General features: G+C 32.8%; 1 protein-coding gene across 6 annotated transcripts in view; it reads right to left on the bottom strand.

Annotated features, from left to right (window-relative positions):
- The window catches only part of SMARCAD1 (SWI/SNF-related, matrix-associated actin-dependent regulator of chromatin, subfamily a, containing DEAD/H box 1), a 78,357-nt gene that overhangs the window by 12,087 nt on the left and 39,994 nt on the right, over positions 1-26,276 (bottom strand). For all 6 annotated transcript variants that reach the window (XM_041759237.1, XM_041759239.1, XM_041759238.1 and 3 more), the window contains 10 exons: positions 24,593-24,694; positions 23,260-23,341; positions 21,447-21,838; positions 11,700-11,899; positions 6,249-6,339; positions 3,703-3,802; positions 2,960-3,019; positions 2,780-2,855; positions 1,612-1,747; positions 982-1,119 (listed from right to left, as the gene is read on the bottom strand). In XM_041759237.1, coding sequence (XP_041615171.1) covers positions 982-1,119; positions 1,612-1,747; positions 2,780-2,855; positions 2,960-3,019; positions 3,703-3,802; positions 6,249-6,339; positions 11,700-11,899; positions 21,447-21,838; positions 23,260-23,341; positions 24,593-24,694 — 1,377 coding nt within the window. The remainder of the gene's footprint in view (positions 1-981; positions 1,120-1,611; positions 1,748-2,779; positions 2,856-2,959; positions 3,020-3,702; positions 3,803-6,248; positions 6,340-11,699; positions 11,900-21,446; positions 21,839-23,259; positions 23,342-24,592; positions 24,695-26,276) is intronic.

Genomic DNA, 26,276 nt, shown 5'->3' with positions numbered 1-26,276 from the left:
ACTTGAAAGAGAGTCACGAATCTATATAAACATTGCTTTACTGGAAAATTTAGAAGTGCCTGAAGGCTATACTGTCCTTTTTCTTTTTAATGCTTATTTTTTAAAAGCCTTATTTATTCATTGAGAGAGGAGGGAGTGGCAAGAGAGGGAGAGTGGGAGTCTCGAGTGGACTCCCTGCTGAGCTGGGAGCCCGACATGGGGCTCGATCCCAGGACCCCAAGATCATGACCTGAGCTGAAATCAAGAGTCAGATGCGTAACCACTAAGCCAACCAGGTACCCTGTACTGTACCTTTTCTAAGCAACATGCAGAAAATTACTCAGATTTTCTTCGAAATAGGATTTCTTGAGTGTAACTGTAAGAAACTGTTAGTTTGGGGTACCTGGGGTGGCAGAGTAGGTTGAGGGTCCGCCTCTAGGCTGTGGCTCAGGTACTGGCCTGCAGGTCGAGGGCTCAGCCAGGAGCCTGCCTGAGATTCTCCCTCTCCCCACCACATTTGCACGCTCTCAAATCAATCAATAAAACTTAAAAAATTGTTACTTTTGAATTTATGGATTTTTATTTCAAAACATATTTCCCAGTACAGGAATTTTCTAGATATTCTACCTATGTCCAGTTCTATAGTATACCTATAAAGAAATGCTACTAATTTACCTAATTTTTGTAAGGTAAATGCAATAACCAAACTTTCCCCATTTATTACAGATCTGAGCTCTCCACTAATTTAAAATTGTCATTTCAGAAATTTAGGATATTAAAACCAAAACTTCTGGATACTAATTACAGAAGTCATCAATTTATCTCCCATTGTATTTTAGCTGACTCCCCAATTCATCCAAGTATAGGGATCTCAATTACTTAAATTTATTTGATAATGCATATACACTATGAAAAGAAAAAAAGACAAAAGGCAAAAGAGAAGAATGGCCTATATAAACCACAAAGTAACATATTTGGAAGAAAATACAAATTTATGCTTACTGTCTTAGAAGAAAACATTCTTCGTATTTCACTGGTGCTACTACTAAACATGTGTGGCATAACAAAATTCAACAGTGACATGAGTTCTAAGAGATTATTCTGTACAGGTGTGCCTGTGAGCAGCAATCGGTTATTTGCCTGTGAAAGTAAAATTTAGATTAGCTTTTTTTTTTTTTTTAAGAGCCAAGTCCTTCTTGTCTATATTCTTCAGTAGGAAAGAAAAAATTAAAACCATTATTAATAATGTAACATTCTGTGATGAAAGACTAGTAATTTAGAAAAATTATCATCTATTTTATTTTAAGGTACAATGTATAAAACTAATTAATGGTTTCATTTTGTAAGTGGGTACCTAGATTGTACTTGATATTCATAAAGTTTATCATATAGAGCAGGGGTTGGTAATTTGAAGCTCATGACCTAATGGTTTTTACACACTTCTTTAAAGGGTTATAAAACAAAACAACAAAAGCAAAAAACAAGTAGCAGAGGATGGCTCATAAAGCATAAAATATTTATTTTCTGGACCTTTACAGAAAAGTCCACTGACCCCAGAAAAAAAGTACTAATACATTAAAACATAACTAAAACTTCATTATAATTGGAAATATTCACAAAGTACTCTCTTACATTAATTGTCATTAGGTGCTGGTAGCGGATGGAGCCCATATTCTTCAGCATATGGCCCTCATCAAAAATCGCGTAATTAAGTTTTAGCCGTCGAAACAGACTACGATCATCAGAACTGCTGATTGCACAATTATACCTGTCACCAAAAAAAGAAAAAAAAAAATTCTCTAAGGCTATCCCTTTAGGAGCCTGGACCACAGTGAGCCTTCATGTTTTGCAAAATTATTTATACATTTCTAATAGCCAGTACCTGAAAGATACTAGACATAGTAGGTGTTCAAAAAATTCTGATGCACTTGTATACAATCATTATTTAGTCACATGTAACCAAGTTATAAAAGCTGCAACGGGTAGGTAAAGGAAAATTTTAATGTTATAATTAGACAACTTCTACACAATGAGGAAGAAGCCAATTTGTGTAATCCACAATTGTTAAACACTTTGCTTCATTAACTGTTCTATTTTCAGAACAAAAGCAAGAAAAAGAAGGCATGAAATGAAGATATTTGTTAAAAACATAATTCTACTGTATTAAACTAGCAGAGTACAACAACCAAGAAAAAAAGTTAATAGTAGCTAGCAGTACTAGACTATATATGAAAATGAAGTCCATTTTATGTTGAAAAGATGAATTTTGGATTCATCTTTTAATCATAGCCTCCTACAGAAGTCAGCAGAAGGAAATAATAACTAAATACTGTCAGTTAATATGAAGCTTGAAATAACCTACATTTAAAAATGCAACATGAAAGCATTAGATTCTCTGCTAGATATTTACACTAAATGGTTACTACCAAGTAATGACTAACTTATTCAAAGTTTTATTTTCTATCCTATTTTAACTACGTTTTTTTCATTTAGAGTGAGATTCTGCTATATTTAATACTAATTATTAATATTAATAATTAACACTTATGAGTTAAAATATTACAAATCTTTTTGATGGGATATCCTAAATTTTACTTTAATACAAAGAGTCCTCTCTTTGGACTATGCTATTGATAGCATAGTCCTGAAAAATGCCTGAATTCTTAACCTAAGTCATTCCATTAATTTGTTGCATAGTTCTTAGCACCAACTTCCTATTACTAATAGATTACAAATATATTTTTTTAATTTGATAACTATGCAATATCTCCCCTCCAACATTTTTTTTCTCAATACTTACGTGGTCACAATTACATTATATTCTTCATATTTACTATGGATGTTATATCTAATTTGTTTACGTTCTTCTTGAGAGCCTACAATTTAAAAACAACACACCATACTGGTTACATTTACTGTACTTTACTGTATTATTAGGATTTTAAAAATATTTCCAATTAAAGCAAAATGACATTCTTACCATAGTAACAGAGCACCTTTAAAGTGGGGCACCATAAATTAACTTCCCTTAACCAGTTATCTAGGAAACAAGAGAGGCATTATTTGCATCTTCTGTAAAAGGTTAGATGTATGCAGTGAAATGAGTTCTAAACAGAAATCATTCTTTTGCAAAATAATACAAGATTAAAAAAAAAAAATCACATTTTTACTCCTAATGTTTAAAATAATTTTGAAGAGGCAGAAAATGAAAGGTAGAGAACTAACCATTATATTTACAGGTGATGATTAAATTCCAATTTAAAGAGTTTTTTTGGATTATGTCCACACATATATTCACTTACACTAGTCTACATCTAATCAATTAATAAAGGAGCAATTTCAGTGGGAATGAACTGTATAGTTTGATTCAATAAATGTTTAATTAACAATTTAAAAGCACTTGTTTCTCTTAAATTACTCAAATTTTTTTTTTCATTAAAACAACTGGTTAAAAGTATTAGAAAAACAAATTATCTTATCGATGGTCCTTGATCCATAATAATTTAAAAGCTGAGTAACTGACTTGTATTTAAGTTATTTTCTTTTAAAAGATGTCTGGTACAATCAAACACACATACATACACATACTAAAAGGGGGAAAAAGTGTAAGGACCACAGAATTAATATTCACCTTCACAAACTAAGAAATCACACATAACAGTTTTCCTTCTCCCTATATAAAACACTATACAGTCAAGTATGGTTGTTCACAGTATTACAAACCTATAGTTGATGCGGGAACAACGATCAAATGAGGACCTTTATTACCCTCCTGAAAGAGGTATGCCAGGAATGCAATGGCTTGAATAGTTTTTCCTAGGCCCTAAAATTAAATGTTTAAAAGACAATATATGAAATTTAAAAACAAACAAAAAATACTGGAAAACACAAAAGGAAAAATAGTATTTCTGATTTTATTTTTGATTCCCCATAATGCAATCCTGTAAGAACTCTACTATGTTCTTAGTTCTCAGTGACAGATAAAACAGATCATAACCTCCAAATGATACTATGACTTAGTTTAACGAGCAGGTTGTATTCTAAGTGCTAGTTAAAAAGTGACACACATGAACATGGAAGAGCTTTGCAATGCATTTAAAGGACATAATTTTGGTAGTTTGGTAGTTAAAACAAATTTTAATACATACTGGGTAGATTAAGAACAATGTTCTAATGACTAATTGGATTTGAACATATGCCCATCCTATTACCCACTAATTTCACTTCTAAGAGTATATTCAAGAGATAGGAGAACATAAGTCCACAAAGAGACCGGAAAAAGAATGTTGACAGTAGTTTTATCATGATAGCCAAACACTGGAATTGACTTAAATGTCCTTCCACAGAAGAATGATAAACAAGTTGTAGCATATTTATACTAGGGACTACTTCTTGCCAATAAAACACCAAACTACTGACACATATGATTCTCAGTAACTTTATCATGCACCAAATGAACCAGAAACAAAAGGTATATAGTATATGGCTCTATTTATATAAAATTCAAAATTCAAAAAAAAAAAAAAAAAAGCTGTGGTTTAGGCATCCAAATAATGGTGGTGGTAACAACTGAAAAGGAGCATGAGGGAATTTTCTGGGATGATGGGAATGTTGATCTGGGGAGGTAGTCACATGGGTGCACAGATACATTAAAAAAAAAAATCACGAAGCTGAACATTTATGCATTTTACTACAAATAAATTATACATCAATGAAGGTTTTTTTTGTTTTGTTTTGTTTTGTTTTTTGTTTCTAAAGGCTATTAGGGAGGAGCTAAACATTACCAACTGTTAAGACCTGAATTGCCCTCACTGCCAAATTTATGTGTTGAAAGCCCTATCCCCCCCATGTGACTATATTTGGAGAGAGGGCCTTTAAGGAGGTAATTAAGGTTGTGAGATCACAAGGATGGGAACCCAATCCTCATCTTAAGAAAATGAGACATCAGGGATGGGTGCATACAGAGAAAAAGGACACAGTAAGGACACAGTGAAAAGTGTCCACCTGCAAATGAAGGAGAGAGGCCTCAGGAGAAACCAAACTGGCCAACACTTTGATCTTAGGTTTCCAGCCTCCACAGCTTTGAGAAATAAATTTGTTGTTTAAGCCACCCAGTCTTTATTATGGGATACTAACTTAAAGATACTAACCAAGCAAGATACTAACATAAATATAGTGCTTTACAGGTCACAAAAAGTTTTACAAATTATACCTCATTTGATGCCAAATAATACCACATTTTTCTAATATTGGCTGAGATTAGATCATTTGGTAAGGATCAGCCCATGAAAGGCAAAGCTGGGGCCCCACACCCAGATTTGATTCTCATGTCCAGCTTTACACAACTGTAATGTTCAATATTTTATATCTAATTCTATAACTATTTTGAAATTCTGCATATATTATTTAATTTTCTATCAGATAAACAGCATCTTTGTTATAAGGATAGTATGATGTACATGTGGGAAGTCTTAAAATACAAAAGATCACTAGAAGCAAACTACAGACTAGGATAACTATGTTAATTTTTATTTTGATAATACATACAATGTATTACATACAATGTAATTTATGTGTACTTAATAAACATTTTCTCCAATGAACACGACCAATTTTTATTAAATCTTTTAAAGGAGGAAGGACATTAAGGTTAAAGGTTAAGTTTCTATGTGACAATACCTGAACTACTGGCTGTAATGAACTTCCTTAGTTTAGCTTCAAGCAAATGTGATTTGGAGAAAAAGAAAAAACACCTCAGGGACATCTAACAAAAGTAAAATGGCTGAAATGATGTTGCTGATAAATGTGTAGATTTATTTAAAGGTATCTACAAATTTCAAAAGAAGCTATAGAAAAGCACACATAACAAAATCTCATTTAGTATTTTATACATATGTATATATATGTATGTGTACATGTGCACACACACACACCTGCAGAAGAAAATAATATGAAAAGAGACACATCAAAATAATACTTATTTGAAGGAGGTAGGTAGTGATCTTGATTTTTATTGTATTTCCTATAGTCTAATTTTTAAAATGCCTATTTATTAACTTGATAATCAAAGAAAGTAAGCCCATTTTTCATTCTGGGAGGCAATGAGGAGGCTAAAGCTAAGAGAAACAATAGAAAATTAGAAGGGGTGATTGGGGTACTAAAATACTGAAATGAGAACAGGAAACTACAGGGGCCAAGGGAAAATTTCTATTTTTAAATGACAGAAAGAACGCCTTTTAACGACAAATCAGAAATAGAGTATCACTTACCATTTCATCTGCCAAAATGCCATTAAGTCCATGTTTATGTACCAATGCCAGCCAATTCAAACCAACCTTCTGATAGGGCTTGAGTGACAAACTGGTAGAGAGAGTGACCAAATATTATGGATTTGTACTTCTTTAGTTTTCTGATGTGACATTTAAGTTTATAATCACACAAAAGCTGAAATACCTATGCCTAGTCTTTCTTACCTTTAACCTGTTATAGAAGCTATTTATATTTAATTAAGAAATTGAGCCTAAAACACAATACTTTTTTCTATTTTATCAAATTTTATTTTGTATTTATTTTTCTTCTGGCTATAAGAATTATAAAAAAATTTCCATATTCAGTCATAATGTAATGCCACCAAATTCCATAAATGATCAGAATATTAACTGTAACATGTTACTAACCTAATATTTATACTTGAAAATGGTATTGCATGGATTTGAATTTTAACCACATCGAGGAACCTGAAGTATTAGGACAACTCAAGCTTAATTTGCTTCTTTGCCAGGATGACTGAATAAACACTTTCTGAATAAATGTCAATCACCTCTAGTATCAATAGTATATATAATTCAGGAAGGTATATGTATGTGTGTATTTGTCTTTGAACTATGTAGGAATGTAAATTTGCTAGACATCAATGAGTGTCCATGAGTGGAAAGTAGCAGGCAAGTGTCAAAATCTCATTTAATTTGTAAACACAAAATTTGGAAATAACTTGTTTGGAAGGTATTATGGAAGGTTATAATGGATGAAAACAGCACTTTTTCCCCTGAAAGTTCAAGTGGTTAAAAACTAATAGCAGTTATTACCAAACACCTATTACATACACACACAAATGTCATTTTCAAGCACCATCTCATTTAATCTTTCAACATCCTATAAAGACTGACTTTTATCATTAAGTAGATGAAAAGCTGAAGGCTAAGTAATTTGCCTGAGGCTGCACAGCTACAGTGTTTTATGGAAGGCTAAGACTTTAACTAAAGTCTATCTCACTTGGAATTTTATTCTCATACTCACTAGGTCAGGATATATCCCATATTAAGATGGGAAGCCAGGATAAGGCCATGCACCTCTTGTTCTCCAGCTTTTATCCCATCCCCTTAATTTCCTATTACTCACATCCTATCTGCACACAGGGAAGGGGTCTGTACATAGATATGATATAATAAAATGGTTAAAGGGCCAAATTCTAAAATCAGTACCTTATTTAGAACAGCTGTAAAAGAGCTGGGGTAGAAAGCCATCTTAAATCAGAATCTGTGTTTCAACTATGGGGTAATGCAATCTATACATTTCTCATTACAAATAATTAAAAGTATTGGTAGGAAAAAAGATTAGCACTCTTACTGAAGTCTCTGCAGTTCATTTTAAAAATATCTTTGCCTTCTTGGCCAATGTAATTTCTACTGCTGCTAAAAAAGTAATAATAAATAAAACATATCATATATATTTTAATTTCCAGATCCAAATGAATTCTTTCTACTACAATAATGGTGAAAATAAATGCTAATATTGGAATGTTTACTGTATTCCAGATATAATGCTATGGGCTACATATGGATTATTCACTTAATCTACATTATAAAGTAAATAATACCATTATCCCCATTTTTACAGATGGGATCCTCTCTGAGCCTCAGAGAAGGTAAGTAACTTGCCCAAGGTCATATAATGATTCAAACCCATGTCTGCAGTGGCAGTATTCAAACCAGGTCTGATCCAGATGTTACACAGGAGAAACATGAAAAAGTTCTCTCCCTCTGACCTACCCATTCTATGGTCAAAACGGAGTTATTTTTGAGTCCCTCCCAAGGACTTAGTCATACCACAGATAAAGTTCCCATTTCATGAAAATAACGTAGACACAGCACATTTACTAATGCATTAAAGAGCCAGCATGCTATCCCAGTGTCAATCACGAATAGCCAAGAAATATTGAGAAACTAGTATAACTGTTAAAATATTCTTCACTATGCATAAAACTTTAAAAAGTGGTTTAGAAATTTTGAGAAGCATCTACTATACAGAATTTTTCAATCAAATAAAATGGTTTCATCCACAATCATAAAGCAGCTCTGGTGGCTGTTTATGATAAGGACATTAAATAGCTTTGTGATATTGAAATATTTTTTTAAAAAATACAAGTATCTCTGTGTGTGTGCTTGTGTGTGTGTGTGTGTGTGTGTGTGTGTACTCTCTACTGGATTTATCTAAGCTACAAGTAACTTTTTGTTGCTTAGTATCCCAAAGGTGCTGCCCATCAACAGATCCTTTCTTCAGAATGCAAAAAGATCAATGAAAATGCAACTTTGACAAAGACGTTTTAAATCCAATTCACTTATTAGAACAAAGTTTTAAAACAGGGCAGCTGTATTCTTTATCTAGCAGGGTCTAATATTTAGATGCTGTACAACCATACCTTCCATTTATTACATTTATTTTGACTTTCTATAATTTTCTAAGAATTTTCATGACTGCATATGCACTCCACCAGTTCACAGATCAGGGTTACCCAAATGACAAGAACTACAGTCCAGGCCTTCTAAATTAGTTAAGTGCTCTCTTCTCATTAGCAGACTATAAATATCTTTAAACTGAAAGGTTTTCTTTCATACTACTAAGGAAAAAAATGATTTTAAGTTTTCTGGGATCATGAAAGAAAATGAGGCAGAACGTTATTTTGGTTATTTGTTTTGTGAGGAAAAAAAAAAAATCCTTCCAGACAGAGTTCTGGTTTCTTTTCAGAGTGAAAATTAAATTGGGTTTAAATCTCCTGCCAGAGAACCTAGTATCAAAATTATTTTGAAAGGTGAGAAAAGCCTGAGATGGAAACAACAGGAGTCCATAAAACATGCTAACTTTCAGTTTAAAATGCAGAAATAGTCTAGCGAGACTTGCTGCAAGTTGTTCATATGAAATAAGATTAGGGACAGATAGTTGCTGAAAATAGTACCACATTAGCTTGTAGTATCCAAACAGTAGTATCAAACCACTAAAATATTTCTTTCCATTATAATACTTTGAGTTGGTCAAATCACATCTGCAATACTGTTCTGCATTCACATCACTGTCAAATGGCTTCATAGAAACTGTTTAGAGCAGGATAGAAAACTATCCTATCAAGTTGAGGACAAACAAAATAAGAATATCCTTGGGCAGAGTTAGCCCAGAAAAGACAGGGCACATATAATGAAATATATTTTATATTGAACACCTGAGAAATCTCTTCAGTTAAAATAATTAAAGCCAATAAATTTTAGATAAATAGCTAAAGTTTAAGAGATAGATATATTAACAGCAGGAATAATTTTTTTCTCTTTTCTCTCACTATATTATTTTAACTTTGGGCCATCTTTAGTTCTGACATTTTAAAATAAAAATTATGAATGCAATGGCTTTGAGATACATGCAAGACATTTTATTTTCCTCTGCAAATACTTTATTAAGGATTTGGGTATGTCTGTATGTCCTTTATTTCTAAGAGGCAATTTTTGTCTGTTATAATTCATATAAATTTGTAAGAAGAAAACAGTTAACAATTTTCCTACAAAGAGTTGGTTCTGTTAAGAAAAGTAGGATAGTTTAGTCATCAGGAGGATAGTTTAACATTTTCCTCTGTGCTAATAAATCCTTTCCCAAGGCAAGGAAACTACTTTGTATGTTTCTATGCTAAGTAGTGATGATGCCTGGCCAGTACACCAAGTGAAACTGCTTGTGTAACTCTTACACCTTGGCTAAAAGAAAAAAACCAGACAACAAATTTCACCCCCTAAAAGTGGATTTAAATAAAGTCTAAAGAAACTATCTACACAGATGTTTAATAGTTATATTTTGGGCTAGAGCCAATAAGCACTTTTTTAAAAAAAGTTATTTTTCTCATCTATTAAATATTTCATCAAAAAATTCCTCAGCCTAATGGAAAGGATAGTTTAATACCTGATCATACTATTTACAAGTAACAGGACTCTGGTTGTGGGTTTAAGAGAAATTTTTTAAGTAATGCAATAAAGCACTTGATTTTTTAAAATCCAAATTATGATAAAGTAGACTCAACTGGGTAAGTCTTGTAGAGTGAAGAACTCCCCATATCCAATGCTGTAGAACGAGGAGCAGCTCCAACTACACTTTTAGGAGATGAATTTGCTGACATGGCCATAGTTCTTTCTATGCAACAGAGAAAAGAGCTTCTTTGTGGGAACTGCATCACGTTTCCCTACACCATCCCATAGCACCCTAGAAGGGCACAGAAAAGATTGTAGCTTACTATTAAAGGCCAGTAATTGTATCTTGCTTTTAATTAACCAATGATCAGCAAATATGCTTTGATCATTAACTAGAAAAATACTAGAAATAAATAAAACCAAGGTAATTAATTTTAATAAGACCCTAGTGCTAACCTTATTAAATACCTATCAGAAATATTCTGAACAGATGTAATCATTTTTAATGTTGCATAACACTGCATAGCATGGATATACCATATAATCCATTCTAACTATTCATACCATAATTCATTCTAACTATGCTCTGACTTTGGGAATCGGATTGCTTCCATGTTTTTGTCACTATATTATCACAGTAAACAATTTTATACATTTCTTAAGAAGGAAGTATTCTGAATAGTTCTGAGTCCCCAAACCACTTAAAAATAAACTTTTATAAGAAGTTCAAAATAATCTCCCCATCCCAATATCCCAACACCATGCAAAATGGGGGTGTTCATAATAATAAAATGCCATTTTAATATGCACCGGTTGTTGCAGGAATTTTTTGTTGAAAATAATTTAGTGTCTATTTTTTGTAAGAAGTCTTTTTTTTTTTTAATTTTTTGTAAGAATTCCGACAAGACATTTTACTGACAGTAGCAGTTTTGGGGGTAATATACTTACAATCTTTTCTTAATATAATCTATTTAGTAAGTGTCCTTTTCATTTTTGATGTGTTTCTACTCCAAAAAGAGATTAAAAAATATGGGCTTTTTAAAGCATTTAAAACATTAAATCACAGATAAAGGATATTTTAATCATTTCATTTTATTCACAACTAAAAAGAAACTGAGCTAAGACAAATTTTTCATTGATGCAATTAAGCAGCTGACTTTCTGAAGCACCATACTGTCCACCTTTTCAGTTTTTGTGATCATACAGTAACTTGTGTTACCAAATAAGGAAAATATAGGTTATATAAGACCATAACATTTGCTCCCCCTAAATTAAAATGATATAATGGAGTAAGATACCCTTCGTGGGGTAGGGGGGGTATGATAAAAAAACAATTCCTATATCACTTATGTGTCATTACAGGAAACCCTGGGCTTCCCTTCTAACCTTAGTTTTCATACAACTTACACACTTAAGTTCCCTAGGCACAATAAGAAAATAAGTTCAGAATTTTTAGACAGCTGAGAAATATAAGAAATAGGTAAATACAACATGTATTACCTCTGGTTTAGAATGGAAGGTTGTTCTATGTTCCATCCACCTCCATTTCCAGTGAGCATGGTAACTTGTTTTGTCAATTTATTTGAAATGTCTTCACATTTGTTCATAAGCCTTATAACTACATCCCTTTCTTGGATCAATGTTTTACAATGCCATATCAAATCTTCTGATAAGCCATTAGTTTTGGACATCTTTGTGAACTATGGCATAAGAAGAAAAATAATTTAATAGTTTAGATCTAGTAAGTAAAAATCCAGTATCAATCTCTTTATGAGGGAAAAATTTTTAATTTTTACTAATGACCTTAATCAAGTGCTAACAGAATTTGTTTCTTCATGTCTACATTTGAATTCCCAAGTTTCTCTTTGATGAATCAAACTCACCATATTAAAATAAGATGTATCCTTCTCCCCAAATGCACAATCTCAAGCTACTTTGCCCCTACTAGCTGTTCTCTTATAGGAGAAACTCTCAAGTAAACATTAATATCTCCTATGAAGTTTTCTTTTTAAAATCTCACATTTGTCTTTATCACCAAAGGAATGGCACCAAATATAATAACTGTATACCTGATTATCTTGCCTCCATTTGTTACTTCCCATAAATATTACCATATGATTAATCTTCCTGAAACATACTTTTTCTCTATTTATTATCAAAGTACCACCTCTTGAGCTTTTAAAACCCCAATTATTATTTGCCACTTAAATTCTGCTCCTAAACTGAGACTATTACTTGGAAAGATACAGAATAAATCAAAAGTTAACTATGCCCAATTCAATAATCTGGTAAAACTTTTTTAAAAACTCAATTTCAATACAACACTTGTATAAATGGTTTTTGTGAAAGCTCAAAGAATTTCTTTCAAAAATGTATTTGTATTTATTTTTCTAAAGGAGACACTGAGGGGCAACTGAGTGGTTCAATTTGTTTAAGCATCCAGCTCTTGGTTTTGGCTTGGGTTATGATCAGGGCCCTGTGATGGAGCCGTGCTTTGTTCCACCTTCAGTGGGGAGTCTCATTGAGCTTTTCTCTCCCTCTCTGCCCCTCCCGACTCTCACATGTGCTCTCCAAAATAAATAAATCTTCAAAAAAAAACACTGAATATTTCATCATGTAAAAGCTATTAACAGAATTAGAATTTTAACATATAAGTAGCCGAAAAGATATATCCTGAAGAACATCATAAAAAAACACTTTTAGTGAGTGAAAAGAAGAGAAAGCCCACAGCTATCTGAAAACACCCTTGTTGGACAAAAAAATAATTCCACAATCCAGAAATGAATAAAAGAAACCAGAGTAAAAGCAACTTTTAAAATAAATCTACATGATTTTGATTCATGTCATCTTATTTAACATATTCTTTCAAGTTATAAGAATCACATTAACAACTCTAGTTTTTGTGATCACAGTATATCTAAGTTCCCAGAGAAGCTTCAATTAATACAAATTCCATACAAATTCAACACTTATAGGATATACTAAGATAATTTCATCCAAAATGCAATTATAATAACATACATTTTTTTTATATATAATCTAGAAAAGTTGGAAAGAAATAAAATTTCCAATCTATTCCAAAGTCATGGTATTATTATATTGCAGGGTTAAAAACAAAACAAAAACTTAACATTTCACAAATGACACCATGAAATACAAAGTTATTTGCACACTACTTTACATTTTCACAAGAACAACAATATTCACAATGTGACCTTCCACCTTGTGCTTTCCAGGGAAGAGATTTATATATAAACAACAGGATATATAAATCAGTAGAGCCTTGAAAATTTTAAGGAGGTTCTATTAGAACTTTTAATTAAAATATTTTTAGGAGCTTCTGGGTAGCCCAGTTGGTCAAGAGCCTGCTCTTGAATTTTGGCTCAGGTCATAATCTCGGGGTCCTGGGATTGAGCCCTGTGTCGGGGTCTGCACTTAGTGGGGAGTCTGCTTGAGGATTCTCTTTCCCTTTCCCTCTTTCCCTCCCAGCCTCCCAGCCTCTTGTGGTCTCGCCGTAAAATAATTACATAAATCTTTTTGAAAAATAAATAGAATTTTATTTTATTTTTTTAATAAATAGAATTTTAAATGGAACTCCAAAATTATAGACCAAAAAATTGATCTCATGCCTGTTGTAGTATATGTGTGAGAGAACAATAACCAAAAAATAAAGAAGAAATATATATTGTGTGCCTTATATAACTACTAGATGCCTTTTATTCACTAACTCATTAAATCTTCACAATAACCACAGATCAATCCACCAATTCTGGATGAATAAACCAAGGTTCAATTTCCAAGGTCACGAAGTAGGCTAAGATTCCAGTCTGTACGGTTTTCTTTTCACTAGTACCTATCCCCACCTTAAAAGTTTAAAAAAAAGCAAAAGTTTTTTTCTGTAAACTACCACTTACTATACTCTAATTTTTTGGCATACTACTGTAGCTGGTGAAGACACCTCATAGGGGGACACAGTCCTTGTTCTCATATGGCTTACAGTAATTGGGAAAGACATGCAACAAATAATTTTAAGTGTAACAACTTGTATTACAAGTTTACAAGGGAAAGGACAAAATTTCATGGGCACTTTTCCCAAAGAAACTATTGTAATCTAGGATCTAGAAAGTTCTTTCAGAGTAGTAAGGCCAGAAATAAGAAATACTTTGGCCCCAAGAAGATCAATTCAATCATGTCAGAATCTAGAGAAGAAAGAAACTTACATTACAAAAAAGAAACGAAACCCAACTCTCCTGATGAAAGAACACATCAACAGTCATGTAATGGTACTGGTGGGAGTATTTAACCTTCTAACTGTAATTTTACAGAAGATACTGATCCAGAGGAATGTGTTAAACTATATCAGGGAGGTATAAGCAAAAAAATCCAGATAGGGAAACAGTAGAACAAATGATCCAGTTCCTTCACCAAAGATATTAGAGGAAAGAGACAGAGAGAGAGAGAGAGATGGGAGAGAGAGAGAGATGGATGGGGGAACCTACAGTTATAAAAGAGAGTTAAAAGACTGATATAAATTTTAGTATGTGGACCTTATTTAATGGATTCTAATTCAAACTTACTTAGAAAAAAAATGTATGGTATTTATGAGGAACACAATTTGAACACTGAATGGATATTTTCTAATATTAAGGAATTACTGATGATTTTTATTAGGTGTGACAAAGTAGTTATGTTTAGCAAAAATTTTTTTGAGATATGTATTTAAATTTTTATGGATAAAGTGAACTCTAAGATTTGCTTCAAAATATGAGACAGAGGAAGAGGATGAGGATATAGGTGAAACAAGACCAGACATCAGCCAGGATCTGAAGCTGCTGATGAGGACATGGGGGTTTCACCACACTATTCTAATTTTTAGGTTTGAAATTCTTGCAGAGGAAGTAACAAAGCACAAAAGGTAACTCTTATTTCAAGATAATGCATCATCTGAATTGGTTACTAAGATTTTTTAAATGAACTTAACAGGTGCCTGGGTGGTTTAGTTGGTTAAGTGTCTGCCTTCAACTCAGGTCATGGTCCTAGGGTCTTGGATTGAGCCTCACATTGAGCTCCCTGCTCAGTGGGCAGTCTACTTCTCCCTCTTCCCCCTGCTTGTGCTTTCTCTTGTTATCGCTCATAAATAAATAAATAAATAAATAAATAAATAAATAAATAAATAAGTAAATAAGTAAATAAGTAAATAAGTAAATAAGTAAATAAATAAAATCTTTTTTTATTTTTTTAAGTGCACTTGACGTTTGGTTATTTTTGAGGTCAAAATTTGACTCCCTGGGGCTTCCTACTGTCCCTACCCTGCTTCCCATATAAGTTCAACCAACATTAGAGATGTTCCAAATTACGGTTTGTAGTTTAGAATTTAAATCTATCTAATACTGATACACTCCCTGAATGTAAAACATCAGATTTTTTGAGGAAAAAGTTTAACTGAAAGATGAAGCTGTTAGGATTAGGTTAGTTATGAGAAACAGTAAACCCAAAACATCAGGGGTTTACATAAAATTTAAGTGTATTTCTCTCCCATGTAAATGATGACTTGTAGAAGCACTTCTGGTGCTTGGTATGATAGTTCCCCAGTCAAGGATTTTTCTACTTTGTTGCTTTGTATTCTCATTACATGGGGGTTCCCATCACCATACTGACATCTCAATCAACAGGAAAAAGGAATCGTATTAAGGACATTTTCCAAAAGTCTAATATACTTCTGCTTACATCCCACTGGACAGAAATTTGTCAAATTACCACAAGGCTGCAAAATGTCGTCATAATATGTGGCTAATGTAACTAGCCATAAATCTGTTTAAAGGCCAGAAGGAGTTTTAAAATGAAAAACTGATCCAAAGAAGTTCTATTTAATATGGCTATCACTGATATGGGGGATATGTAGAAAACAAGTTTCTTAGCATTTCACTAGTAATACACAGAACATCTGCAATGCAAAATATTGTGGATATCTGCAGCTAACAGTTTCTAAGAAACAGACAACTGAATGGGCATTTATTTTATTTAACCCTAGAAGTCCCATAGGAGAGTACATAATTATACCCCACTTACAGATGAAAAAATGGAGAATAAGAACCTGCTGAAGGTCAGATAAATTACTGAAAATGTCAGAAATGGGATTCAAAACCAGGCCATCTAGCTCTGCTATATTATCTACCCACCTCTACCCTAGTGTGTACTCACAGAACCAAGGGGATAAAGGGGCATGCATAAAATTCAGGAAGAAGAGATACAACACAAGAGAGACAACAAGCATTACTCAGGATGTCAGGGATATGAGAGCCCCAGGCCACAGCTAAATAGTAGGCCAATAACCCAAACAATGTAAACCAAGAGCAGATCATTAAGATCCCAGAAAAGACTTTCTTAAGGAAGATGAAACTGACGGAATATCTGAAGTGCCTAAAAGCTGAGGGGAAATTTAGACAACTACAGAAAATTTTAGAGTCGAAATAAAAAAAATACATAGAAACTAAGCAAACAGAAAAACCAAAAAAACTAATATGCAGAGAAAACAAAATTCTAAGCATGGGAAAAAAAGTAACCATGCATCATACTACATGGTGAAGCTAAGAAAAGCATTTATATAGTCCTAACAATGTAGATAACTAAAAAGTAATCTTCAAAATTATCATAGTTATCAACTTCTATTAGTAGGACTGGGGAATAGGAAATGGGCATGTAAAGTGAGACTGGCAGTGAGATTTAATCTCACCATAGCGTTATATAATGACGTATCAACAGATAAGACCTAAAACAAAAATAAAAAATAGCAATGTACTTATATTACCTAGAGAAATGGAAGTGGTAAGAATTAGACAAAAGAAGTGAGAACAGTTATTTGCAGCATGAGAAACAGGCTGGAGAAGGAGATGGATATGGATTTCTGGAGGGAGTAAGCGTGTAGAATTCTTTACCTTGTTAATCTAAATACATGAATAATAAAAATTAAAACAGACAAATTTCAATATGTAATTCCACAGTATCTTCATTAGTGGTGTGTGTGTTTCTATGTGTGTTTGAGAGAAAGACAGGCCGGCACTTAAGGAAATATGTAAGAACACTCTACTGTTAACAATTTTCAGAAGACAAAAAGCATGTAATAATCCTATAAATGACTTAGCCCCATCAAAAAAGGATTAAGAAATGCAAATATTCTATAAAATGCTGTATCTACTAGTAAATTTAAAGTTACTGATGAGCATAGAAAACATGGTCCTATTTACATAATATGAAATATACATATAAAAATGGATGCCACAAATAGATGTTCTTTTTTTTTTTTTAAAGATATATTTATTTACTCATGAGAGACAGAGAGATAGAGGCAGAAGGAGAAGTAGGCTCCTCACAGGGAGCTCAGACCCCGGGATCACGCCCTGAGCCGAAGGCAGATGCTCAACTGCTGAACCACCCAGATATCCCTTAAGACTGTTCAATACAGTCTTAAGTATTGTATCTTTGGTAGAATTTTGGCTAACTTAACATTCTTCTTTGTTCTTGCAGGTACTATTTTATTTTAGACAAAGAAAAATAATTCCTCAAAAAATGATAAAGCTTTTTTTGTCTGAGTGGAAGGAAAAAAAAAAACAATTCCTACTTGCTGGATAATTACATGGGGGGAAAAAAGTATCAATATGGTCTTGATTACTATCACTTTGATTAAAAACTCAAGTATCACTCTAAGGACTTTTTTCTTTTAAGTCACAAACTGAAGTACCTCTCTCCTGCCACAGTGTGTCACTCTTACAATACAAGTATTTGCGAATTTCTACAGGAAGGGGAGAATTGTTTAAAACCTGACTGAACTCCCCACCTAACAAGTTAACATTTTTGAGGACACAGTCCTAATCTTATTCACAGCTATAAAGACCTGGAAGCAGCTGACAAAGCAAATGCATTTCTAATTTTTTTATAAATGTTTATTAAACTTAAAATAAAGCCTGAATTTACTGAAAATTATCCTATCAGAAAGGAACACGCATTGCAAACTTGTGCAGACATCTTACAATAACCTTAAGTGACAAACTTAAGCAGACGTTTTACAATAATCACTGGGAAAACAAAGCAAAAAAGATAATCTTGGTCTGAGTTACTAGTAGACACAATGAGCGTTAAGTGTTTTGACATGAACGAAAACCTTGGCTGTGTGGTTAATGATCGAGGAAAACTGTATCTACAATGACCTAAATGTTAAGGAAGGAGATATACATATTGAGAAGTTTTTAGGTTGAGTTATTCATGAGTTACTCATGAATCTTGCTTTGGTCAGTATACATTATTACATCCCGGTAAAAGTATAAAGATGCAACACCGTAAGATTATCACAGATGTAACAGCATCCCTACACTACTTTACACAGGTTAGACAAAAACTCAGTAAGTGGTAGGTGAACTGATGCCATCAAATGTGTGAAATTTGACAATTAAAATCCCAATGATACCACATTAACAGATTTTAAACTGACATTATTGGCTTGCTGTATTTCTAAGGTCTACAGGATTTAATGATGTGGTTTCTTACAATAAACACATACTTTACTATTATTAAGCAGAAAAATAAGATGGAAAAATTGTGAAGAAAACTCGACAAACAATATTTAAATTCTGGTTCAAGGAAAATAGATGTAAAACTACAAATATAAACACTCATATACAATACACTTATTTATTTAAATAAACAAATTTTACTCATGTAAAGTAAGGGTCACAGAATATCTTACAGCATTTAATGTTTAAAAAGTGTAATTCTCTGACTAGGATGAAATAACGATGTACTTTTCAAATTGTTTTATTTATTTATTTTTTCAAATTTTGTTTTAAAAGGCACTACTAACATAATTTTCACATTGTTTTTCTAAGAAAATTAAATACTAGTGATTACATTTAACCTACTAATGTTACAGACTTCAGTTTTAACAAAAACCATAATTAATCCATATTTGTTGGCTTGGTATGCATTTTTAAATGAAATATTAATGACTTAAAGTTCTGACAAATTCCCCAATCCTTAAGACTAAATAAGCTTCAACAATAATGTTAAGATTTTACTAGACATTTACATGCTGTTCTTAATATGCAATTTTCATTAGAGTGTAACTGAGTGTCAATTAAAATTTCAACTAATTCTCATAGGAATTTCTAAAAACAGTAGCTATGAAAACAAAAGTAAATGCTTTTTCTTTTGTTTCTTTCTGAAGTTGTTTCACTAGATACATTATCAAACCTTTCTGAATAGGAAAGGAGTATATCATATATACCTTTTCACTAGAATGCACATATTAACTTTATCTTGATGATTTTAAGTTATGAAATTGCTCTCTAAATCAAAAAAAAAAATCAGTTACACTGAAAATTCTAAAGTGACTGAAAGTAAAAGCTTAAAGTTCTACACAAATGAAAATTCAAAGATTATATTCACAGATGTGCCGATGTTAACTGTTTGTTTCCAAACTCTTCATTTACTTACATTTTTCAGGACAGCAAAGCCCTGTTTTTTGATGAAGTAGCAAGTTTACTTTTTGTTACATAAAATACCCAACATTTAAATAAATGGCTAGCAAAAAATATCTTTGTGTTCAATTTTTAGAGAGGGGGCAAGATGCAATAGGAGATTTACGTAGGTTGTGCATAATCCACAAAAAACCCATGTCGAGAACTAATTTAAACTATGCCAGTTAATTAGTAGGGGAAATATGCTTTCTACACATTAAGTTGAAGATTTTAAAGGTATCTGGCACATATAAGTCTGGTATAATTTACTTTTACTATGAGATATTTGGGCAAGTAGTTACAGTTACTAAACACAGTAGTGCAGGTAATTGCATTCCTTATTAAATAAATTAGAATCCCAACAAGCCCAAGCAACTGACTCTACAATAACAGAGGAGACCATTAAAGATTAAAAGAAAGAAGAAAAGGAAGAAAAGAAGAACAAGAAAGCCCTTCAGCAAATACTTTAACAAATAAATCACTCAGGCAAAGCCGAACAAGTTTTGAAAGGACTTGCTTTGACAGATGTTCTCTGGAAAAGTAAAGGCTTTAGGCAAAACGAATGGCTTTATTTATTTTATTTTTTTAAGCTACGAAATACTACTAATGGTGTTTCTTATTCTTCAAATGTCTTAATTTTTTAAAAAATGCTTTTTAGAACCACTATTCAGGAACCCTCCCATCCTGCTACTTTAAAAATACTTATGAAGGGAACTTACACTCTCACAGATTTGTCACAAGTATAAAATTAACTATAAAAGCAACTTTATTCCCTAAGGTAGGGAATAAAGCTTCCTTAAAATTTCTAAACCTTCAAGAGGTACTTCATCTTCTAAAGCTGTAAAAAATCATCCATATTGCTTTCACAGCAGGGCCTATATACAATTCATGCTATAAAAGTCCCCATTCTCACAAAAGTCAAGGCAAAAGTTAAAAGACAGAGTTCTTATATCTCTCTGTATGAATAAAATTTGCTGACTGCTGACACTTATAAAACTCAAAATGCAAGTATTTTGGATAACATTTGTTTATAGGAAATGGAATTCCATAAAATGATCATGCAAAGTGTACTTACCAATTGATTATGCCTTCCCTTCACCTAACGCTTAAATTCTAGGCTTCACACACTTTTCTATTTTTTCCAATTAAAAATGCTGCAGCCTGCTACACTCCATAAAATGGCCGTGTTGTTTAACCAAGAAAAACATGTTAGAGACTGAGCTGTCACTTTTAAAAGAAAAAGAAAATAAACACTTGCTTCTTTGTGGTGAAGCATAAAACACTTAGCCTGGCATTTTCAATCATGGAGCTCCCCTGGACGTTGCTATTGCTCTTCAAGTAGTTGTAGTAACATTTCTGCCACATTCTTGCCTTCTGCATGGTTTCTCAGCAGTAACAGATCAGAACAGGCTAGCAAACAACTCCTTCCTAAATGTAAGCTCTAATTTCTTCTTCTGCAGTGAAATGAACCAAGTTTCTATGCAAAAGAATGAGTGACAGTATGCCCAGCCAATCAGCTTGGGTTTTTTCAGGAAAATCACCCCTTAATTCATTCAAAATTAGGTCATATGACACTATTTGAAATACTATTGGCTTACAATGAAAGTAATGTTTGCCTCTACACAGGATAAGGCCACCCATCAATGCTTCCCTGGGCTGAAGGCACCTTGACTATAAACCGTACTGTGAATTAAACAAACACACACACACAGGGGAAAAAAAAATAATGTAGCCTTACCAGAGCTTCCCAACTATTAAAGGGCCGGAGTTCTGTTATCTTCTGAGCCTTTTTCTGAGAACACTGAGGAATCAAAGTAAGCTCACCAATTGAAGCATCTTGGAGAAAGTGAAGAATTTTACCCTTATAGCCATCCTCCATCACTTCTTCACCACTACTATAGTCCTCATCTAGTGAACTACCCACATCAGAGCCCGAATCATATTCAGAGTCTTCAATAACTCTTTTAGGATTAAATACATTTTTTTTACGTTTCTTGTTAAAACCATTTTGTGGTTTCATGGAACATTTCTGTTTCAGTTTTGTTTTAGCTGCATTTTTAGAATAATTCTGACTTCTTGAAGAAGCTTCTTTTCCATTTGGAAATTCACTTTGTGAAGCATATTGCATATCTGTGTAGAAAGAAAGACAAAAATAACTAAGTTCGAAAGACATAAATATAAAGATAAAAGGCTTCAAGTAAGATTTAAAAACTATCTAAATGTGTTATTTTCCTTTGGAATACAAAATTCAACTATAATTTGTTAAATCAATATGTTTTAAGAGAAATACTAAAGTAGAATTTGAAGCTGTACAATGAGTTGAAATAATTAGTTTCAAAAACAGGTGTTAACTTTAAAAAACATTGAATAAACCCTCCATTTTCTAACAAACATCCTGAGAATATAAATGGCAGCTACATATCTGTAAGATATCCCAAACGCTACTCAGCAGCCCCATCTCTATGCCAACACTGAGAGGTATAGGAAAAACAATATTCACCCTAAATTAAAATAATTCCTATTAATATTCCATTGCCATCTCCTTCTATTGAAATACACTATTATTATATAACACTGCTACTTTATCATTGATTAATCATATTCCATAGATTTCTAAGATGCCTGTGATTGAAGATACTGTTATTTCTTACCGTCAATCTATAACACAGTAATTTACTGTTTATAATGCTTGTTTTACTTATTCAGAGTGCTTTAGAGTTACACACTGATTATCATACATTCATTATTGTGCATATATAAAAGAGAGAAAAATAAATTGAACAAAGTAGTCCTCAAGTACTTCACATTCACAATCTACTTCTTTTGAATCACTTCTCCAGATTCAGAATTGGCAATATTGGTGGCTTTCTTTTTCCCACACAATATCATTCTGTGTGCCATCAAGAGCACTAGTACTAAGTATTTTGTAAAAGAATTAAAAAACAAAAGCATCTAAAGCCACTGTACTGGGCTTTATAAGCAGGCTTTGCAATTAAATAAGAATCAATTTGATCAGCTCTTCATAAGGATATGTGATTCAATTCTTCTTCAGTACTTTTTTCCTCTACCATTTGGTTCTAAAAGTTAAAAGTGCTCCAATACAGGTTTAGGGACTTTCTTCCAAGCCAGTGATACTCATCTTTTAGGTTTTTGATTCTGGTGCTTTTGATATTCATGTAAGAGCAGGCTAGGACACCTACATTACAGTGATTATAAACCACCAGCAATCATAAGATCTATCCTGTGAACTGCTAAAATATAAAAAAAGTTTCCTTTACATTCAATTAAAACATGGTAATTTAAAAGGAGCCTTAGCTATCAAAAAAAGTTGGCCAAATAGAAAAAGATATTAACTATTTTATTTTACACTGTCATTAAAGAACAGGCCAAAACATTTGAAACTGCTCATTTAAAAAATTTTCACATCATTATTTCCAAGATCTTTTGCCAATACTGTTCTCTGTATTAGCTAATAGGTTTACATTTTTCTTATATACCAAAATACAGAACATAATGGGAAGTATGTTTTCTATGACAGAAAAGCTAATTACCTTGGTCTTCTGCAAACACTTTTAAAGATTCTAAAGCTTCTGTGTACATCCATTCATGTTCCTTGAGTACTTCTCTTAGTTCCTAGAAATAAGTCATTGATCCTTTGTTAAAAGTCTAAAATTAACAACTTGAATACTTTTATGCTCTTTTAAAAATAAATAAATCACTTGAAAATTTGTATCAAATATTTCACATTTGTTTATATGCTGCTTTACAAATGCTTTCTGTGTATATAAAATTTCACCTCTGTGAATTTTTAAGTCTTCAAAGGAAAGGAAGCTAGACTTTTTTTGCATTTCAACTCTCCCAATGAAGTGCTCTGAACACCAGAATCAAAAATGTTTGTTCAATTAAATTTCAACATGCAGCTAGGCTTTTACAAAGTGTCAACTTCAAAACATACAGTTTCAACACATGTAAACACACAACATAACAAATTTTGCATTTAGCTCATCAGAATTTGGCTAATGTACTATGTGTGCATATACCTGAATAAATCAATGCAAGTGTAAAATGTATTCTAAATATTAAACAAATAATGGGCTTCAACATACAATCAGGTGATTCAACAGAGGCCCTTTTAGCAATGGCAAGCTTGGCATGAGTTCTCATACGGACTCTGAAAGTACTGCTACTATTTACCAGGTAGAACAAAGCTTATGGAATACTGAAGTACTGAAATGCAGTACTATATTTACAAAAAAAAAATTAAGGTTATCTTTTTTTTTTAGTTATCTCTACACCCAGTGTGAGGCTTGAACCCACAATCAAGATCAAGAGTCATGCTTTTCCAATTGAGCCCCTAACACTTTAAAATTCTTTTTTTAAAAAAATTATTTATTTATTCATGAGAGAGAGAGAGAGAGAGGCAGAGATACAGGCAGAGGGAGAAGCAGGCTCCATGCAGGGAGCCCGATGTGGGACTCGATCCTGGGACTCCAGGATCACACCCTGAGCCAAAGGCAGACAGATACTCAACCGCTGAGCCACCCAGGCATCCCACACTTTAAAATTCTTAATGAGAAATTTAAAGGACAAGAATATGAAAAAAGCTAAAACAGCTGAGTTGGCTTACTACATATCCACATTTTATTCATGAGTTCCAATTGTTATGTTTGTTATGATTATGGTTATTATGCTGATACAGTTAGCAATTAAGGCAAATAATGTAAAGAACAAACAGTATAAAAGTATTTTATAATATTGATAAAGGAGTATATTTAATTAGAATAATGGAAAACATACCCTAAGCCTTTATACAGTTTATTTCAAATGCTATTTTGTTTCAAACATTTAGTACACACTGAGTAATTTCTGTTCATGACTACCTACCTGTTTATCAAAATTAGGAAATTCCTTTTGCAATTTCAATACAATACTTTCTTGCTTTTCCCAATTATTACTAGATTCTGCAGACTCATTTGATTCTTCTCCCTATTGGAAAGAAAAAAGAACCAATTAAGGAGATCATCTATAATGTTAAGTCTTAAGACAATTACATTTATATTTGACTTGATTTGGAACTTGCCACATTCAGTAAGAATCCAAAAATGTTTTTCTGTTTCTTGTGAAAAATGGACAAATATATATCTTAAAGGATAAAAAATATTGCTCCTTTAAGATTACAAAAAGACCTTCACCGCCTATTAAATAACTCAAACTTCATAAAGCAGTCAACATGAGATAAATCTGCTAAAAGACTAGAATGTTCCTCAAATTACTCCAAATAATTCAAGTATATTGAAGTCTTTCCAAGCTAACAGCAAATTAAAAAAAAAAAAAAGATTCAGATATCTATTACTCACAATTTAACACCTCCATACAAATTTCAAGTACTGAGAGAAAAAAGTTTACTTTCAGTTTGGTACTGATTCACAGAATGGCTTAAATATTAATTGTTCAGCCACAACATAAAAGTAGCACAATGATAAATTTATGTGAAACAAAAACATTAATCTGGTAATAATTATAGTTATTCATACAATCTCTTTCTTGTCACTTGACTAAAAAAGACTGTTTAAAATTCTACATTTAAAGAGTGCTTGAGTGGCTCAGTCAAGTGTTCTACTCTTGGTTTCAGCTCAGGTAATGATCTCACGGTCATGGGATGGAGCCATGAGACAGGCTCTGTGGGGAGACTGCTTGAGATTCTCTTTCTCCCTCTTTCTGCCCTTCCCTACCACACACTTTCTCTCCCAAAATAAATGAATAAGTCTTTCTTAAAAAATATTGTATTTATTCATGAGAGACACAGAGAGAGAGAGGCACAGACCCAGGCAGAGGGAGAAGCAGGCTCCATGCAGGGAGCCCAATGTGGGACTTGACTGCAAGACCCCAGGATCACAACCTGAGCCTAAGACAGGCGCTCCAACCACTGAGCCACCCAGGCTTCCCAAATGAATAAATCTTAAAAAAAGATTTTTGGGTTTATGCTTCAGAAAAATCCTGCATTTTGGTCAATCAAAAAAACATTTCTCTAACTCTGCTTAGAACTGTACCACATGCCATGTAAGCAAGCTATAGAAAAATACAACCTCATTTTTTTCTCTTCTACCTCCTTTCTTATCCAACAACTAAATGTTATTTTCCTTTCACTACCCATAAATTGTGAGTGATACTTCTCTCCTGCACAAAGGTAAGATGGAGTTCCACAAGACAGACACAAATAAAATACTGTGGAAGTTTAGAGTAAGAAGAAGAAAACTGCATGAGTTTTTCTAATAGTAAATGGCCCTCTGGGTTGAAGAACAGAAACCATGGATAGGCTACAAGGCTGCAAAATTAAACCAGAGCTAGTACTACATTTGGCCTGGAGTGCTAAATTGAGGTCAGTCTTTATTATGAAAGCAAAGGATTTGGAGCTGGGGAATATAACACTAATGTGGAGAAAGCCTTTCAAAGCTCTCAAAAATTCATACTACTATCCTCACTTAACAGCTAAAGACACTGAAACTTTAAGAACTAACCTTTGAGAGGCCACAGATATAGATAAGAACCATCTGAGGCAGGAATAGAA

This window comes from Vulpes lagopus, chromosome 6 (assembly GCF_018345385.1).
Source record: "Vulpes lagopus strain Blue_001 chromosome 6, ASM1834538v1, whole genome shotgun sequence".
Lineage (NCBI taxonomy): Eukaryota > Metazoa > Chordata > Mammalia > Carnivora > Canidae > Vulpes > Vulpes lagopus.
The sequence above is the reverse complement of the archived record's forward strand: the minus strand, read 5'-3'. Positions and strand labels throughout refer to the sequence as shown.